Below are 20,328 nucleotides of genomic sequence, written 5' to 3' on the forward strand. Positions count from 1 at the left end.
GAAAACTGTATTTGACTGAAAGTTATAGTTAAAATGGCTGTGAAAGAATCCTACAGCTCAGCTCACAGGTATAACTGGAGTGTTTTATAATTAAATTGAGAGCTTTTTTAGGGAAGCAATTTTTGAATTAAAATATAGCTTGAAGTTGGATTTATTATATTCACCAAGAAAATGACACTGCCTTAATAGCAGCAAAAAAAATGGTTGCTTTAAAACCAGATCAAAGGATATAATAATCAAATGTTGCATTTGCTATTCATTTTCTTTCCGTTCCTCCCCCCTTTAAATTTGAGCATTCTTTGGAAACATCTAACACTTGCATTTTAAATTATGTTGATTGTCCAGAAGGGGATTTTATAAAAATTTAGTTTATAAAGCTTCTATACATCCATTATTTCTCAAATCTGCATTAATGATATTTTTCAACTTTCTCCGAAGCCTTAGCACATAAAGAATTTCAGCAGCAGACCTAATTGGAAATAAATGAGCTCATAGTTGTATCTGTTATTACTTTCATACCTCCTTTAGCTGCCAGAATGTTCTATAAATAGCCACTGATAACCAGTTTAGTGGGCTTGCCTCACTGCACAGTGCATAAATCACTACTGATTTAACCGAGTAATTTAGCCTTTGAATTAAGGACTTGGTCCACACACACACAAATTATGTTTTGTGGAATTTTAAGAACAGTGTTTAATAAAATACTGGTATCACATGGTTAGTCTTTAAAGGGAGTTTTGGTCCTGTCCTCCACACTGGCATTAAAAACTATGTCCATCTATTTTTTCACATCTAAAATTACCACGAGGAAGCCATATTTTGGAGGATGGCTAAGTGATTTAACAAATAAGTATAATCTATTTCTTATAACCAAAGCACTAAGTACTTCAGTTGAAGGGTAAATAAATAGTCCTTTGTTTTCTGAAATCTTTCTGTTGCATCAAGTATATTTTGGCCTCCAAAAGGAAATAATTGCTCTTTGGCATATTAACCCAGGAAGCTGCACCACCTCCCTTTGAGGGCAGGTAACAGTCCAGAATAATCAGGCAAGATCTTGAAAAGACAAATGCCAAGGAGAGGGTGAAAAGGACAAGAGCCGCACGCGTCGTCGTGCTACACCTGCAGCTCGCATCTGTCCTGCACACACGGCAAAATATGAACAAGAAATGGAGTAGTGAATACAGTGTGAACGTCAAAAGAAAACCAAGCCACCAAGAGCTTTCTTTTCATGATTTTTCTTCAGGAAATATGTAAAAACGATCACACACACACACACACAAAAACACACATCGTTTCTACCACTCATTTCTACTGGGGCTGAGGGATGTGGTGTTTAAATAAAGAAATAAAGAAAAAAAGAAAAAAAAACACTTAGACAACTACTCAGAATATCTAGGTGCTTCCATTTCCCATCAAGATGGACCAGGGAAGTCACCTGATACAGTGGTTGCAGAGAGAAGTGATTGAAGTGGTTTGAAAAAGTCTGGAACTCATCTTCATCCCTCTCCTTGGATGTACCTGTAGGACTGTATTCCCCAAGTACCATGTAGGCTAGAATAAAGAGCGTCAGCAGAAGAACTTAAGCTCAAAGGACAAAACAGAGGACACATGAGGAGTATAGCTACCTCAAAAGAAAAGCAACAGACTAAATGCCATAAGCCGATGGACTATGGGCTGTGGTGCAATGGATAGCGCCTTGCACTCCTAAAACTAATGGCCAGGAATTTAAAACCAGCATAACTGATGCACTCATATCGGGCATTATGGCAGCTAGTAGCAAAATGAGATATAAAAAAGACCGTTAAAAAGAACCAAGAGGAAAAATAGTAACAAATCAATGGATATAAGTAAAAATTTGCATTGTTCTCAAGGTGAATCAGCACATGAAAGGAAGGGGTCAAAATCCGGACAACCGAAGGAAAAAAAGAAATAAACAGTAAGCAAAGATATTCCAAGAAATGATGAAAACAAATGCTAAGAATTAAAGAGTAAAGGCTTCAGGCCCACACTGAAAACACAAATGAAAAAAGAAAAAAATCTAGGAGGATGTTGTGAACAGTTAGGGGAAGTGAAGGTGATTAATTACTTGATAAACTCTATGGTTTTGGTTTCGGGGTTTTTTTTTTTAAAGAAAACAAAACAAACAACAACATAATTATTTCAAGCAGAATTATGATGGAATGAGAGGAAGGAGTGTCAAGAATAAAAGATATGAGTCTGAAGGGATAGAGCACAGATATTAAAAATGTAAGAACTTAGTTGGATAAATCAAACATGAGTGTGTGTCTAAAATGAAAATATTCACTGTATGTTATGTTAAGAATATACAACTTTTAAGCTTACAGAAGGAAATTTGGGCTTTACAGTGAAAAGCAGGAAAAGATACTTTAAATGAAACAAAAAGAATGCATTGAAAATTGAAAAAAACATAAGATGGTAGGAACAAGTCCTAACTATGCAAATCAGTTAAAAATCATAAACTAGAAAATGAAGATTCTCATATTGGATGAAAACAGTAAATTCAAGAACTATATAGCCTATTAAAAATACATTTACTACAAAGACATGTAGAAAGGGTAAAAATTTTAAATATATAGGGGAAAACAAAAATATGAACCAAAAGAAAACTAAAGAGCAATCTTAATACCTGACTAAAATAGATATTAAGGCAGTAGTATCCTAAGACAAAAGAAAGCTAATATACAGTGGTCAAAGGAACTATGGTGAAAGAAGATGCAGCCATCACAAATAAACAGGTAACAAACAATATAGCTTCAAAATATTCAACCGACAGAATGGCAGGGAGAAACAGACCAAGAATTGTAGCTGGAGATTGTAACACATTCCACTTAGCAACTGTCAGATCAAGCAGCAACAAAAACAGGTATCTGCAAAATACAATTAATAAGTGAACCTTTAAATATATATAGAATTCTATATCCATGTAATTTTTCTTTTCAAGTACCCATGGAAGATTTTTTTAATAGAAAGATTATTAGTCGATAAAAGAAAGACTGGATAAATTCCAAAATAGCAGTAGCATACAGGATTTGCTCTTTGATAAGAATGCAATAAATTAGAAATTCATAACAAAAGGATAGCTTAGAAAGACTCCTTTGTTTAGAAACTGAATATTTTATTTAATACCTTTAGTTAAACAAGGCAATCATAAAAAATATTAAAAAGTAGTTAGAACTAAATAATTCAGAATCTTTGGGACACAACTAAAGCAGTGTGTAGAAGGAACGTATAGCTTTAGATATTTTTACTAGGAAACAAAAATGTTAAACATAAAGGAGGCAAGCATTCAAATGAAGACACTGAAAAGGAACAAAAGAGCAAACAAACAAAATGCCGGAAGCAAAAAATGACACAGATACGGGCAGCAATCTGTGAAACTGGCAACAGCAACTTCAAAATGATGGAAAAGATTAGCAAAACAAAAAACTAGCTTCTTTAAAAAGGTTTAACCAACTATAAAGACCTCTGGCAATTCTGACCAAAAAATAAAGAGAAAAAGTGTATCCACAAAATATCAAATGAAAACGATGAAACAGCTATAGACACAATAGATATAAAAATCAAAACATTATAAACAACTATACACTAAAGAATTTGAAAATTTGATGAAATTGACAACCCCCCAAAATGCCAAATTGTACAAGAAGAAATTGAGAACTTAAAATCAATCAAAATGTTTTAAATAAATTGAAATGTCAATGCTATTACAAAAAAGCTCCAAATCTATTTTTTTCAAGAGACTTGTACCATATTCTTGAGGATAAGCTAATTCTATCTTATATGAGTTGTTCCAAAACTTGAAAAAGAGTAAAAGTTATTCACCTTTTTTTAATGAGGCTACAATAATGTCAACGGTAAAAACAAAGTTTGAGAAATATAAGAATATATGTCCATATCACTTATGCACATAGATATAAAATCGTAAATAAAAAATCCAACAGAGTATTAAAAATAGCCCCAAATTATCAAGCAAGTTTTGTCTCATTTATGCAAGGAGATTTTATTAGAAGAAAATCTGGCAATATAATATACCACATAAACTTGAGGAGGAAAAAAGATCAAATGATTATTTCAATCAATGCAGAAAAAACGTGTTTGTGAAGTTCAAAATCTTTCCATAACAAAGACACCCAGCAAACTAAAAATGAAAGGGAACTTCCTTGACTTTGTAAAGTTTATAAGTACGTATTTCTTAGAGTTACACTCTAAAAAGGTTTATAAGTGAAATCATATGATGTCTTGCATTTGCTTCAAGATAAATTAGTGTTAGGGAAAGGGAGTAGAGAGGGTACAGATGAAACAAGATTACCCCAAAATTGTAATGGCTGAAATGTAATGACAAATCCATTGTAGTTAATTATATTATTCTCAGTAGTTTGGCAGAGATTGTAAAGATTAAATACTAAAAACCTACTGCAAGAATTTTTTTTTAATGGAGAAACTTGAGATATGTCCCCTTTAACACTCACCATGAGCTCTACTTTTAAAGGTAGTATTGGAGACTCTGGCCAACATTAGTAAAGGAAAAGGGGGGTGGGGGGAGGAAGAAGGAAACAAGATATCAAGAATTAAAAGGAAAGAGATTAACGTAATTTATGTGCAGGTAAAATACCTAGAAAAACCAATGATATTAATAGTAAAATTATTGGAACAAGTTGATCAAATAGAAGTTCAACTTTAACAATAGTATATCTCTATCCTAGTAATAACCAACTAGACAATGTAATTTAAAAGCAATATCAAAAAATACTCCAGGAAATATAGAAATAAACTTCAGCAGGACCACATAAGATCTCTGTGGAGAAAAAAATGATTAAACTCTAATAAAGGATAAAGAAAATGATCTCAATAAATGGGGATACTTAATATTATGAATAATCAATTCTTCAAAAATTAAACTATAAATTCAATGTTATTAAATATTGAAATTCCAGTAGGATTTTAAAATATACTTGATATTCTAAAATGTTTATGAGTAAATAAATGCCTACAACATAGTTAACTTAATCTTGAAAAGATAAGAGTAGTCAGGAGGGACCGCCCCCGCCAGGAATCAAGACATACTTAGAGGCAAAATAATGAAAACAAATGGGCCAACTGGAACAGAATAGAGACCTCAGAGGCAGCTCTCTATACACATGAAAATTTATACAATAAAGGTGATGTCAGACTCTTGGGAAATGATGAGTTTTTAGCTTGTGAGAAAGGATTATACAGCAAAAATAGCTGGATCAAAGGTAAACTCTAGTTGAATTAAATATTCAAATGTCTGGGGAAAATATCTTTATATTTATTTTATATTTATTATTAAATATAAGTTTATATTCTTTATTATTTTATATTTCATAAAATATAAATATATCTTATATTTGATATAATTATTTTATATTTATTTTACAAATAAATTTTTTATTATAAAAATAATAGAAAAAAAATGGAGAAACACATCTTTGGGACTTAGAGATAAGAAAGGATTTCTGGAACTACATCCCCAAAGCAGGAACCATAAGGAAAAGTTAACTTGATTAATCAACTGAAGATTTCTGATCAACAAAGAACACTGATAAATATAACAGACAGATGAAAAGTTGAGCTCTTTGCAAGGGCAAGATAATACTTTTCACCTGTCACAGGCTGGAAAAGGTCAAATGTTGGCCAAACTGTGGGGTCATGGAACACCTAACAGTGGCATGGAAACTGATCCAAGCATTCTGGAGGGCAAGCTGACATTATTTAATTTTATCAAATGAACCCTTATCTTATGATCCAGTAATTCCAGTGCTGAATATATATTCTCCAGAAAATCACATGCATGTTCATAAAAAGTCAGATACCAGGATTTGTATGTTTGAAGCATTGTTTGCTTTACCCAAGAACTAGAATAATCACTGAAGCAGTGGACTGGTAAACTATAATGGAACACACATCAGTAATACTATACATCAGTGAAGAAACACAGAGGATGTACACATAGCAATGTGGACGGTTCCTTCTTAAAAATATGTAATGCTGCATTTTAAAAAGCTAGAAAAAATATATAAAATAATATAATACAATTTATATGCTAAAAATACATGCATGCATAACAAAATAAAAATGCTTATTTTACAAGGATAGACACAAAAAGATACACATTAAATCATTATAATGATGGCCTTTGAAGGGAAGGAGAATTGAGTGGGAAATGAGAATAAAATGTATTAAGCCAGAAAAAGAAAGAAAAAATGCCATATGATATCACCCATATGTGGAATCTAAAAAAAAAGACACAAATGAACTTATTTACAAAACAGAAACAGACTCCCAGACATAGGAACAAACTTATGGTTACCAGAGGGGAAAGGGGATGGGAAGGGATGAATTGGGAGTTCGAGATTTGTAGATACTAACTACTGTATATAAAATAGATAAACAACAAGTTTCTACTGTATAGCACAGGGAGCTATATTCAATATCTTATAGTAACCTATAATGAAAAAGAATATGAAAAGGAATATATGTATGAATGCATATGACTGAAATATTATGCTGTACATCAGAAATTGACACAACATTGTAAACTAACTATACTTCAATAAAAATTTTTTTTAATTTTTTTAAAAAGAAAAAAAAAGAAAACGGATAAAGCAAGAGAGGAGTCTTGCCCACTCTGATGTTGCAAGTTCCACAAGGACAGGGATTTTGGTCTCTGCTCAACAAACATGTATTGAATGTATGAATGTGACATGAATTGAGGATTATGATTTTTGTACCTCTCTATACCTGAGTTCCAATTATTTGGTTGAATCATATGAAATTGCAATTTTCGGTAGGTCAAAAAATGGCCAATTGTCAGCAATTTCATACAATTCAACTTAATAGAAAGAGGCAATTGGGGAGTAATTAAAGGTACTTAGGAAAATATACATAGCCACGGTAAAGACTTGTAGGAGATAACATGAAAGTCAAATCAAATTAGATTCCATGTTTTATGATTAATTGAAAACAATATATATTGATATAATTGAGATGACTGTCCTTAAAATAAACCACTCTTAAGACCTAAGTCATCAACACCATTTCCTTAAACTATTAGCGATCTATTTTACTTAGTAATATAGCCCCTGCATCTTTTATCATACTGATCTGTTTTTTTACTGACAATATTTAAAAGTGCAGTTTAAAAACTTTTCACCATTGGGAGATTCTCCAGAACTTCAAAGGCAGTTTGAAAAGCATCAAGCTCAGTCAGTTTTAAATATTTTGAAACTATGAAAGGCACCTGTGCCTTCTTTTTTAAAAAAAACTATTTTATTATTAAAATACAAAAACCTTTACATACTTAATGTATACAATTTGGTGAGTTTAGAGATAAATATACACCCATGAAAACCACCACAATCAAATCAGAAACATATCTAGTCCTTTCAAAAGTTTCTTCCCCCTCGATTGATTGGTTGATTAATCACTTAAAATCTGTCCTCTTAGCAAACCTCAGTAACATTAACCACAGGCACTATGCTATAAACAGGTCTCTAGGACCTACTCATCTGACACAACTGAAACTTTCTACCCTTAGACTAGCACCTCCCCGTTTCTCTCTTTCCCCAGCCCCTGGTAACCACCATCGCATTCTCTGCTTCTGTGAGTCTGACTAGTTTAGATTACCCTCAATAAGTGGGATCATGTGGTATTTGTTCTTTGAAAGCATCTTTGATGTTACAGAAATAATTGTTCAGAAAACAGATAGGAAGAAGTGGAAGGAAACTGGAAGAATGTGTGTGTGTGCAGTTCCTCTTAACTGTACTGTGAAACAATTATTTCTGTAGAATCAGAAACTCCTTAAAATTGATGCAATATGTTCTCACTAGACCTTATTTTCAACTGAGCTAACCTGAATTACCTTTTATAACTAAACTTTTTGGAGGTTATTATTAAGTTCGTCCCTGAAAACTTTCTCATCATGCTTTGTGTTACCGCTTACTATACTAAGCACCCTTGAGAACATTGTTCTTCACTCAGCAAAGATTCCATGTTGAATGGTGAAATGAAATAGGTATTATGCTTCCTAAGAATGAAGCAAAAAACGTAAGGGCAAAATTGTATTTTCTTTGTTGCACTGACTATATTTTTCTTGAATAAGTGGAAAATCAAACCAAGTCAAGAAAAACAGACTAGAGCTGAGAACTAGCTCCAAAATGGGTCAAAGAACTTAAACGATGAACTGAGGGGGAAAAAAAAAGAGGTAGCCTTTGTTATCCTTAGTGCATTAAGCTGTTTCCAGTTCAATTTTGAACTGGCAACTATTAAATGAAAACCTTTGCTTGCAGCAGTAGAACGATACAATCTTTGTTCCATGGGGTTTGATCATCATAAACGTCAGAGAAATTCACTTGACTCAACTTCCGTATACTTTGTGGGAAACAACGGCTTCAATGGGAATTTTACCTTGACAGTGAAGCGTTTTTTCTTTGGTGGGTTCCAAACTGTGCCAGTTGAATGAATGAATGCACGCAGAGGAGTTAAGGATGTCACCAACACATAAGCTTTAAGAATCACAGACAGATCCTTGGCTCTCAACACTGTTTCTTGTGGAGCAAGGACTGTTGTTTGGTTCCTGAAAAATAAACAACACAGTTAAAGCTCCATAATTTCGAGTGAGCATGTAATCTGTAAATTACCTCAGAGCTGTGTGCAGCCTGTCTCTCCTCTGTTGGATCCCAGCATTCGGTGTGTGGGTTTCCTTAAAAATTGTCACTTACTAGCATCACGACCAGATACAAAGGTGCACAGAGAAGTGATCGAACTGATGAGTTCTCCACTTCGCAAAAAAAAACTTAATCAAGAAAACTTTAAAAGAAAGAAAAGTAGGAAAATAGTACCTAAAATAAGGTTCAAAGATCTAAAAAAACACTTAAATTAATCACATCTGGTACCGTTGCAACAGAAGTGTTATGAATTATACTTAAGGAAACACCTGAAATTTTCCAATTCTGCCCTCGCTTACTTTTGCTGTATCTTTTCCTCCACAAGAAAAGATACTAAGTTTCTTTAAAGTAGATAGGTCGCCAAAAATATGCCAAAATACTTTCCCTACTAGCTTGATTCTACCTAATAACCTGTACCACAGAAAATTAAGGGTTATTTTGAGGAATGAAGTATGAGGAAACATTTCAGTCTAAAAAAGGTAAAAATAACACTAATTTAATATTTCATGGTGAAACAAATATGCTTGCATCATAAATAATGTCAAAATGAATATTTATTTTCTGCACCGTATTTCTGTTTCAAATACCTAAGTTTGATCATTTAAGAGTGTGCTATTTCACCTTTTAAAGTCTAGGTAAGCAGAAATGTATATGATTCTTCAATAAATACCATTAACTGTGGAAATAGTACCTAATAATTATAAAATTACAAGAGGCAAACTATTTTGTGTCCTGGGTAAGAGAATTAAAATCTCTTAATTTTTCACTATTCTTTATCTACATGGCAAAATCATTTCCCTGGAGATAACTTGAATAAACTTGGTACCCTACCTCTTAGATCCTAGGAGCCATAAAAAAATAATAACTAGAAAAAAAAATTCAGTCATACTCATAGCCTAAGGCATGTCGTCTGAGTATAAAATGGAAGTTAAATTTTTATAGTTTCACATTGTCCAGGTTTTAAATTCAATTTCCATTAATGTAACTTCCTAGATAAGGGTCTTATTTACCCAAATGTTTACTCTACAGCAGGACAGGCTTGAATTAGTCTAGAAGAAAATCAATGATGGCATTCTTTACTAAGAAGAGATAGCAGAAAATTTATAGAATGGAACCTAATAAGTCAAACGTGTAAAACCCCCTAGATCTGTTTGGTGCTTTTCTCTTATCTCTCTCTTAAAATGCATGCTTGATATAACAATCCAAAATGATTAGCTTACAGCTGTTCACGTCTCCAGTCCTCTGGTTTCCACATATGTGTCTTCGCTGTTTTTAAAAGGTGACTTGAAGTACTCAGCTTTAATTGTATGCTCTGATTCAGACACACAGAGGGGCTCACCAGAAGGCGCAATTCTGAAAAGATTCAGAAGAGCAAAAGACAGTCATTCTACTGTTTCTTTTTCGGAATAGCTTCCAAAGTAGAGTCTGCTGTGTTAAACTACTGGGTCCAAGGGAAATATACAACAAATTTTCTCCCCATTCTGAGTCAAGGTTAGATCCACCAAGTACAAAGGCATGTTTAGAGAGACCTTTGCTTTGTAGTATGTTCTCTTACCATAGACTAGAAAAACAATTGTAATAACAGATTTCAAATTTTCTTGCTCAGAAGGGGAAGTAGATATGATGCCTCCAATTGTCCCACACCACGAGGACCCATCCTCCACACGGCTAGGAGACACACTCTCAGTGAGGGGATGGTGGCTGCAGGAGCTGACGTTTGTTTGTGATGAGAATATTACACAGACAACTTGAGTTGATTTCTTGACAATACAGTCCTTCCTTCACCTGGCATGCTTCGTGACCTTGGTAACCTCAACACGAGTGCTTTTTTACTTTGTAAGATATTACTTACTGGGTTTTTGAAGTGGATCAAACTACTAATCAAACCAACAATAATGGCTTATTTCCAAACACTCGTACTGATATTTTTAAAAGATAGAGGTATGTACGTGGTTAGAAAAATCAAAGTATACAAAAAGCTATCAAATGAAAAAAAAAAAAAAAAACCCACATCCGGCAATCCACAGCCATCTAGGACTTCTCCCCACCAAAACCAATACTTACATGTTTACTTCTGAAGTCGAAGTAAGTACACAATGGATAAGATGCATATGATTCTTCAACATATAAATTGATATAAATATCAATATATCTATATAAACTTCTATATGTAGATTTTTAAAAAATTATCCTAAAGAGACATTATAATGGCCTATGTCTGGCTTACCTGCTTACTTACTAATCCACCCTGCAGTCCTTTCCATATCAGCACATAGAGAACGACCTTATACTTCTTAATGGCTTAGAGTGTTCCATTAAATGAACATACATTTAATTCAACGATTCCCTTATTGTTGTGTATTTAGATTATTTTTGTAATGTTTTTCTTTTTCTTTTTCAAAAATACTATCATAATCATATACATCTATTTTGTGTAGATCTACTTTGGTCTATACTCTTACAAGTTTATCTAGGGGCAAATGCTAATCTACGTGTGTAGCTGCCAGGTCAATGGGTAAATGCATTGTGAACGTGATCAACATTTACTGCGTCACTTTCTAAAAGGGGTGCTCCAATTTCAAGCTCTCCAACAGCCTGTGGGAGCTGTTGTTTCCTTACTGCCAGGTCACAGTGCTTTCTTTTTAACTCACACAATTTATCTAGCTTCCCAAATGGAACAAAGCCTTTAAATTATCCTTCCCTCTTGTGCACATTTCATCAATACTAACACAGTCTAATTTAAAACACTTCACACTCTTAAGTAAAAGTCAGCAGAAGTCAAGCTGTTCAATGTATTCCCATCTCTCATTATTTAACACAAAGGATAGCCTATTTGTAGGGATTCCCTATTCATGAAGTTCTAATACATCATAATAAAAGAAATATTCAAGTCACTGGTTTCTGGAGGTGACAAATGAAGAACCATTAAGGTAATTTTGTTCCTTGAGAACCACAACTTCAAGAGTTTAAGTGTTTATAAAACCCTTAACATTTGCAGTAAGAAAATAAGTGGGTTTTTTCCCACTAAATAGACATTTTTTAGAATCTATTACTAGGGGAAATTTTGTCTCTCCAGAGGAGTTATTTGTGTAATTTACTGTGACTTCCCTTTTACCTTTGCTGCCAGGAAGCACAGCACCTATTTGAAGCCCAGGGAGAGCTGATTTTGAACACACTAGATGTGTTAAATGTTTCTCCAAGGTAGTAGCTCAACGGTTTTGAGGAGGTGGTCAGCAAAAATGTCAAAAGAATACACAATTTTATGTCATCATTTTCTGGTTTAGTTCAAGTGGAGGAGCCAGTAGTTGAAGGAATCCAATCTAGGAATTGCCAAGAATATGTCAAATTTCTACATCAGCCCCTGAAACTGGGGTTGAGTAATGGAGTTGAATACTGTTAAAACTAACTTTGACCTTTTGTGTGATAATAAATATATAATCTCAAACTTTCCATTATATTATTCCAGGTTTGTAAGTTACTTTGAACAATTTTTAAAAAAAAAAGCAAAAAACAAACAAACAAACAAACAAAAAAACAACAGCAAAAAATACAACTCTAATTAGATGTCCTCACCATCTAAAATTATTCCCATTTCCCTTGATTACAGCCAAAAATTAAGAATAAGCTCCACTAATATCTTAAAAAGCCACCACTTTCATGGAGTTTTAATAAATAATTGTGGAATCTTTAAGTGCCCTAGGTTCTTAGCAGAGTCAAAGATTTGTCAGTAGTCACTGTTCCTTGTATATTTCATTGGGCATATCTGTCTTGATAGACCAGTCCAATCTTCTTGTTTTAATATTCCACTCCCCTTCTCCCTTGACCCCCAAGCACACAGAGCCTAGAAATCTCCCACAAATAATACCAAAACTAGCTTCTGTTTTTGGAAAGAATTTGGGAGATGAGGCTACATGATAGTTTTCTAAATGGCCTTGTAATACATTTACGTGCACTGGCTGAATATTTTCAGAAAGTAATTAAATACGGAGGGCCCAGCGTGCATCTTTAGGGTTTTCCTACACCATACTGTGAGGACTGAATGGATGGCAGACAGAGATGTGAAATATCATATGTACTTTTATTTGCTGACTATTCTTAGCTTATTTTAAAGAGTCCTGAAGCCATAACTTGGCTGATCACTCAAGAGTGAAAAGGAACAATTTGTTAGGGACGCAGAAAGACTGCTCTTTTTGTGCCTTCTGATATCTGGTTGGCCGAGTCAGGAGTACCTGCTGACTGTGGTGCAGTTTTCTGTAAAGGACAATTAAACTTGAGTTCTCATTTTGATTCTTACCAACCAATGCTTAATGGGCTTGTGACACTGTCAAGGAGTCTTCTAGAATCCAGAATATGTTTCCCCACGAATCTTCTGAACTTCCCACATCACTGAGCAAATGCTGATACAAGTGTACAGTAAATGTTTGTTCTAGCAATGAATTAGTTTTGGGAGGTTAAGCTAACATGCAGTTAGAGAATGAAATGAGCATTCCAATGTATTAAAAATATTTTATTTGGTTATTTATTCTTTCCGTTCTACATGGCACTTAATTATATACATCACAGGCAAAGACTAAATACTGGAAAACACTTGTACCAGCAAAGATTAGCTTCCAAATTTATACTGTATTTGAGTTAATGTTTTGCCCATGGCTAATAATTAAAGGGAAAGTAATAGTGAAAGTATAATTATATTTCACAAATGTTTAAATATTGTCTTGCATTTCATGAGGAAGCTAAACTTGGCCAGTTTTTTTCTTATTTTAAAACTTCCAGTGAAAATAAAAGCCCTTAATTAATAATTAACAACTGGTTTTAAGATTAGACGTGAAAATAAGCATCGTTTACGGATGTATCCATTGCTCTTCTTTCCCGAGGGCATTTCCAAGTCTTACTCCTTAAGCCTGAAGATGCACCCACAGGACTTCCAGGCAGAGCAAGCAGAAGTTAACATATGCACGAACTGGTCACAGCCAGGAAATAACTCTAGCAGGCAGGGTCCCGGGAGAAAACCCGGGAGAAAACCCGGGAGAAAACGGATGGACGGCAGAGTCAGAGGGGTAACTGGAGTGACTACTAACCGAGAGACTATGGAAGAAGGGGCTGATAACAAACGCACAGTTGGGGTGAAGGGAAAACACCACCAGGTGGTGAAGCTCCCCAGGACTGAAAAGGGAGCTCTTACCCTCCACCCCCCTCCCCCCAAGCCCGGGAGGGAGCCCATTACAGACCCAGGCAAAGGGCAGCGCCGCCGTGGGAGAGGGCACTGAGCGGGAGCTCCCGCCACAGGTAGAGGGCCTCGCAGGGAAGCAGCCAGGGGATAAACGTCCCCAAGTTCCCTCCCCCTGCACTCTGGTCCCCTCCCAGAAAGCAGTGGAAGAGGGAGCCCCGCTCATGCGTCTGCGGAGGGCAGCTCCCTGGGGAAGGGAGTAGAGGGACTCCGGAGGGACCAAAGGAGATTGAACTGCCTATACAGCCCTACGCTTGGTAAATCCACGCCCTGGTCTCCTTCTTACCAGCCACACGTCCTGGAGAAACAATGATGTGCGTGTATGCGTGTGTGCATGTGTGTGTGTGTACACACATACAGAAAAAGTGAGTGAGAGAGAAACAATATTCACTTTGATCTCAAGAGCATCTGTATTTGGCTGCAGGGGATGATGGTTTAGGCTGAACCATATGAAACTGCCCTTTGTTAGGTCAAAAATGATTGAATATTAATTAAATATCAACCATTTCACAAGGTTCCTCTTCCTGCACTATGGTGTCTATTGAAAGGCCGCAAGACAGCACATAAACATACTATCTGCAGAAGAAGATTCCAGTGCCTATCTGGAGGCAGGAGTGACAAAGAAGGGTGACAGTTCATTTTACATGTCAACTTGACTGGGCCAAGGGATGCCCAGATGGCTGGTTCCACATTATTTCTGGGTGTGTGGGTCAGAGTGTTTCTGGAAGAGATTAGCATTTGAATCGGTGGACTGAGTAAAGCAGGTGGCCTCCGCAAGGTGGGGGAGCCTCATCCCGCCCATCGGGGGCCTGAATAGAACCAAAAGGAGAGGCAGGTTGGATCTGCTGTCAGAACAATTGAACGGGGACACTGACTTCCTCCTGCCCTCAGCAGACTGGTTCTTGGGCCTTTAGAGAACCAGCGACTGGAATCTGCACCATTGACTCTCTATACTACCAGTCTCCCAGCATCCCCAGTTTGCTGATGGCAGATATGGGACTTCTCAGTCTCCAAAATCATGTGAGCCAATACTTCATAATGTCTTTCTCTTTCTCCTTCTCTCGATAGATAGACAGATAGATAGATAGATAGATAGATAGATAGATAGATAGATGATTGATAGATAGATAGATAGATAGATAGATAGATAGATAGATAGAGTAATCCTTCTCCCTTTATCCATTCCAAGACCCCCAGGGGATGCCTGAAACCTCGGATAGTACCAAACCCTAAAGATACCATGTTTTTTCCTAAACATAAATACCTATAATAAAATTCATTTCATCAGTTAGGCACAGTGAGAGATGAACAACAATCCCTAGTAATAAAATAGAGCAATTATTATAATACACTGTAATAAAAGTTAAGTGAATGTGGTCTCTCTCCCTCTCACAGAATCTTATTGTACAAACTTAATGCCTTTTCCAACTTAACTAAACACTGCTCAACACACTGCAGCCATTAGTATTGCAGTTTGAGGTACTTCGGCAAAATTAGCACCAATTTCTTTTTCCTTCTTCACAATTTCACGAATAGAAGATTCATTCTTACTGTAGATCTTAACAACCTCAGCATACTTTTTTTTTTTTTTCATTCCTTATGAAGTCGAGAACTTCTATTGCCTTTCACTTCAAGGAGGCACTTTACGGCTTCTTTTTGGCATATCCAAATTGCCAGCATCACTTCTCTGGCACTTTGTGGCTGTTATTAAGTAAAATAAGAGTTGCTTGAACACAAGCACTGCTTGGCTGAGACAGTGGATCTGATAACCGAGACCGATACTAAGTGACTAACGGGAGGGAGACCCTGGGCGAAAGGATGATTCGTGGTCCAGGTGGGATGGAGATGCACGGTGAGAGGTCTCATCACGCTGCTCAGAAAGGCGCACAATTTAAAACTCATGAATTGTTTATTTGTGGAATTTTTATTTCTGGGATTTTCCACGTAGTATGTTCGGACCATGATTGATCACAAGTAACTAAAGCCTCAGAAAGTGAAACCACAGGTAAGGGGCCCCTGTTCTCGGGAGAATCCGGACTAGTGCAAGGGATGAGTGTTCAGTGAGTATTTAGCACATGCCTTGAAGACAAGAGAAGTGCAGTCCCAGTTCTACCAATCCCTAGAAAAGAAATCTCACCTCTAACTGTTTTCTCCTTTGCATGGTGATGAAAAAGCAGAGCAGCCAGAACAGAGGCACTGAGCTAATATGCTGAATGAATAAACTGGATGCTTTCTAAGCTCCTTTACAATTCCAAGTCTCTGCAATCCTAGGTGAAAAGTTATAATTTTTACATATGCTGCCTATGACCGAATGAAGAATACAAGCGACAAGGATCAAGGGTCAGAGCTGACCCGCGGTCCCTCGGAGCTCAGGTGGGTTCCAGCCATCATGAGTGCTCCTCAGGGGCCACCAGCTGTCATTTTATTTGCAGCCTGATAAACCTCATAGGAGAGACCACAGCTGGACCCTCCGTAGGCGCCCACAGTCCGAGAAAGTATTTGGGGAACATCAGCCACCCTTTCGTCTCCTGAGCAGTGTACAAAATGGGGAGGAAACACACCCAAGGTACAGTCCAGTTCACAAACTCGATCGCTCATCGGCAGCTACCGAGGGGGATTATTTTCAGTGCATCAGGGTCGGTCCTCTGGTCCCTGGACTGTAAACTCTCCGAGGGCAGGGGTTCTTGCTCGCTTTTCCTCTCCGCTGCACGTCTAGTGCCAAGCACAGGCTGGCACCAAATACAGGAGCACAATAAATCTCTGCTTGATGGGTGACCTCCCTTTCCTCTTCCCCACGTGATCAGAGTTACGTGCGTTGGTCAGAGAAAACCGCGACTACAAAGTGGAGAATGAGCAAACCAAGTGCTAAGTGGTTTTACTACAGGTACACGGTGTGATTTTTTTCCCCCACCTAGGAGGTGACCGTGACACGGGCAGGGATAGGTTTCCTCTCTCCACCTCAATGTGGTGTTCATTAGAGCGACGGGATTTGCTGTGATCATATCAGGCCACGGCAACAACACTGGGGCAGCTCTGATTTGTCCAGCTCATTGTAATTTAGTTGATAACTAATGTTTTTCTTCAAAACTGTATTTTACAAATGATATTCCAAATAACATTTACTTTTAAAATCCTGATTCCTGTCTTTAAGTGGATTCCTATTCTTAGGTATGACCAGGAACTAATTCCTTAACTTATCTAAGTCCTGTGTCTTTATGTGGAAAATGAGAATGATAATAATAGAAATAAGAAGACAAACCTGCTTCATGTGGATGCCGACAGGATGAAATATGAAATTTCCTTTTAAGTGCTTTGCACGCAGCACTGGGCATATGTTAAATGCTCAAAAAATGTTGAAAAGCTACTACTGGTAGTAGTTTCGCATAATCCTTTTCTATGACAGAGAAAACCTGTTTCTAACTTTGGAAACCTCAAAGTGTAACTCAAATGTTATTTCTTCTGAATTTATCCAGCGCTAAGGAACTCTCAGCACTGCTGATTATCAGATAAAGGCTAATCTATGAAATCCTCTTTTATGTGATTCTTAAAAACCTGACATTTGACACTAGTCAGTGAGGAACGAAGCAGGAAGTACGTGTAATAAACACAAACGTGTAGACCAAAATAAAACATAGCACTTCGCTGTAGGAGGCCTCTAAGACACACGTGGTTTTTAGTGACCTTCCTCAAGTTGGCGCTGTGCTGCCCCAGGAAAAGCAGCTCGTTTCCTGCTCTGTTTCATTTACTCAAAGGAGTTCTGCATTAAGGCTAGGTTTCCAGAGGAGGGGTAAGCCTGGGACTGATCCAGTTACTGCAATATTTAAGTCTGTTCCTCTCTATTTTGTTCAGGGCGAGACTTCGCAAACAATCGGCACAACTAGCTCTTAGTCAAGTGCTCTTAGAACGAGCACTTAGACAACAGATTCATAACACACAAATAAAACTCCCTGCACTATTTATGACACACAGATAAAACTCTTGGACTATTTCAGACCTACACTTGAACTTAAATGATATAATTTGAGAATTTATATGCTCCTCAATTCCTTAACACAATTTTACTTTCATTTTATGCAAGTGGCATTGGCCAAGGATTTTCAAGAGAATGGACTTACCAAACACATAAGAGCATTATTAATACATAATTCACGCCTTAAGCTGGGCAACTAAAAATTTCTTTTTCAGGATCTGACATTATTATATTATTACCTATGTGATTTTGATACCAACAGTTTACACACTATAGTTTCAGAATATCTTTCCTATGCTGTAACCATATAAGGGTTCATCAAACCACAAACACAAATTGCACAGTAATTCAATATAGTACCTTTTTGGGAAAAAGAATAACTTCCACTTTATTTTATAGGAAATGAGATGCATTCTGCATCCTGATGTAAATGGAGACACATTCTGAGTCATAAAAATGACCAGATCAATTTCATAGCAATGTGTGTTCAAGGGACAGTTACTGCATGAAGTTTCCACCAACTAACCAATCAATCAATCAATCAACTGCTTATTGAGCACTCAGTAAATGCAAGCCATAAATGCTTTCCTTCTTGTTCTTTTTTCAGTGGAAGTGTCAAAGTCATGCAATTCTACAAAAACAATTTTCCCCACGGATGGCTCTCTGTTTTGACCATGACAACATAAGAACCTTGAATTCTGCTCATTGTCCTTGGTAATAAAAGCTATGTCTAGACTACTACTTCAATTTTCTTGCCCCTATGATTTCACTGCAATGACCAAACAGCATGAAAGATTGTTTTATTACTTTATGGCAGCTTAATTTTGCTTTGATGTTTTTCTACATGAGTTTTCGAGGGGAAAAGAAAAGGAGAAAAAAATACACTTGGCTACTTCAGCAAGACCAAACATGAATAATTTGGAATAAGTTAACGAGCATCATTAATAACAATTTGAAGCACAACCTCCAACAAATATTAGTAACCTAGTGTGCAACAAATATGATAATATGATAGCTGTCTGAGCCCACCTGCGGTGAAAACAGGGTAATCACTTTATTAATATTAAACGTTTTCTCAGGAACACTTCCTGGAGTTAACCGCAAAATATGATTGGTATCATTTCCATCAGAATAATTAATGACTTACTAGAAATTTGTCACAGTGATTCCGAGTTCCTTTGTAAGTATATTGAAGTCAATCTCAATCAACGTAAGACACAAACACAGTGAGTCATTGTCCCGATTTTAAAAGAAACCGTGCATTAACATAGCACTTCATTAATGGCAACTTCACAGCTCAACTCGGTCTTTAATTTTCACCCTGTATTTTGGTATAATAAAATGTCTGTGGTATTACCACCAATGTCCTTCTCTACTAACATAGTATTTACAAGTACACTTATTATATGCAGACCAAGTACATATTTAGAAACAACATTTTCATAATATCTGACTCCAAGAGTGAGACAAAATATAGAACATTCAGAGACTAGAGCCAACTGCCAAAATGAAATCTAATGAGTGCCAGAGATTCAAATGCCAGAAACAGGTCAAGAACATGGAAATATGTCAGAAAAGATTTTTGGTTGTGACACTGGGCAAACATGTTCCTACAGAATCATTTTTGTCCCCAGGTCCTTCCCCTTCAATTGACCAGTAATATGATTGGAGTCCATGGAGGGCAGGATTGGCTGAGCAGCCTCACAACACTGGAGTCCACTTCTGATACGTGAGGGTACAAAAGGCAAGAGTCTGAAGCCAGGCAGAACCTGGCAAGAGCTTCTGAAATGGGGTCTCAGTTTCAACTTCAGCCGGGCAAGCCCATCAGTAGCCAGGTACATTGGACTTATTCTGTACCTTGTAAATGACGAAAGAATTAACCAATTAACTGAGCCAAACATGGAGGGTCTTCATATCTGGGGTGCTGAATAACTGTTGGTTTTAAAGATGTTAATTAGCTGATTCAAATTTTGACTCTTTTCTCCTGAACTCTCTACTCTGGGTAGAATTTAGGCCAGGACATTAAATTCAAATAACTATTTTCTATAAGGATATTCTTCATACTTTCTTCACATATCTCTCATCTTTTGTACTGCCAAGATGTTTTTAGCATGCATGTGTGTGTATGTATGTGTGTGTGTGTATATATATATATATATATATATATAAATTACCTAGTTTATATATAATTGAATATATTATATAAATATATTATATAAAATATAATTATACATATATATTATTTTCCAGAGATTTAATACACTCTAACTCAGACTTTAGAGTTTTGACATCAACATTTTATCTCAATTAAATGCCCTTTTTAGTAGTTCCAGACTGAACTTCCTATTCTAAGCTGCTATTTAGATGCCTTAAAATAAGGCGGGTGGTGGATAAAAGTCATTTATATCTTGCTATTTCTTCTG

General features: G+C 36.3%; 1 protein-coding gene across 4 annotated transcripts in view; it reads right to left on the reverse strand.

Annotated features, from left to right (window-relative positions):
- The window catches only part of CPED1 (cadherin like and PC-esterase domain containing 1), a 250,353-nt gene that overhangs the window by 153,862 nt on the left and 76,163 nt on the right, over window positions 1-20,328 (reverse strand). For all 4 annotated transcript variants that reach the window (XR_004137904.2, XM_031455263.2, XM_064487399.1 and 1 more), the window contains 2 exons: window positions 9,929-10,061; window positions 8,449-8,617 (listed from right to left, as the gene is read on the reverse strand). Coding sequence is in view for 3 of the 4 variants with exons in the window: in XM_031455263.2 (XP_031311123.1) it covers window positions 8,449-8,617; window positions 9,929-10,061 (302 nt within the window). In the remaining variant the exon portion in view is untranslated. The remainder of the gene's footprint in view (window positions 1-8,448; window positions 8,618-9,928; window positions 10,062-20,328) is intronic.

This window comes from Camelus dromedarius, chromosome 7 (genome assembly GCF_036321535.1).
Source record: "Camelus dromedarius isolate mCamDro1 chromosome 7, mCamDro1.pat, whole genome shotgun sequence".
NCBI classification, from domain to species: Eukaryota; Metazoa; Chordata; class Mammalia; order Artiodactyla; family Camelidae; genus Camelus; species Camelus dromedarius.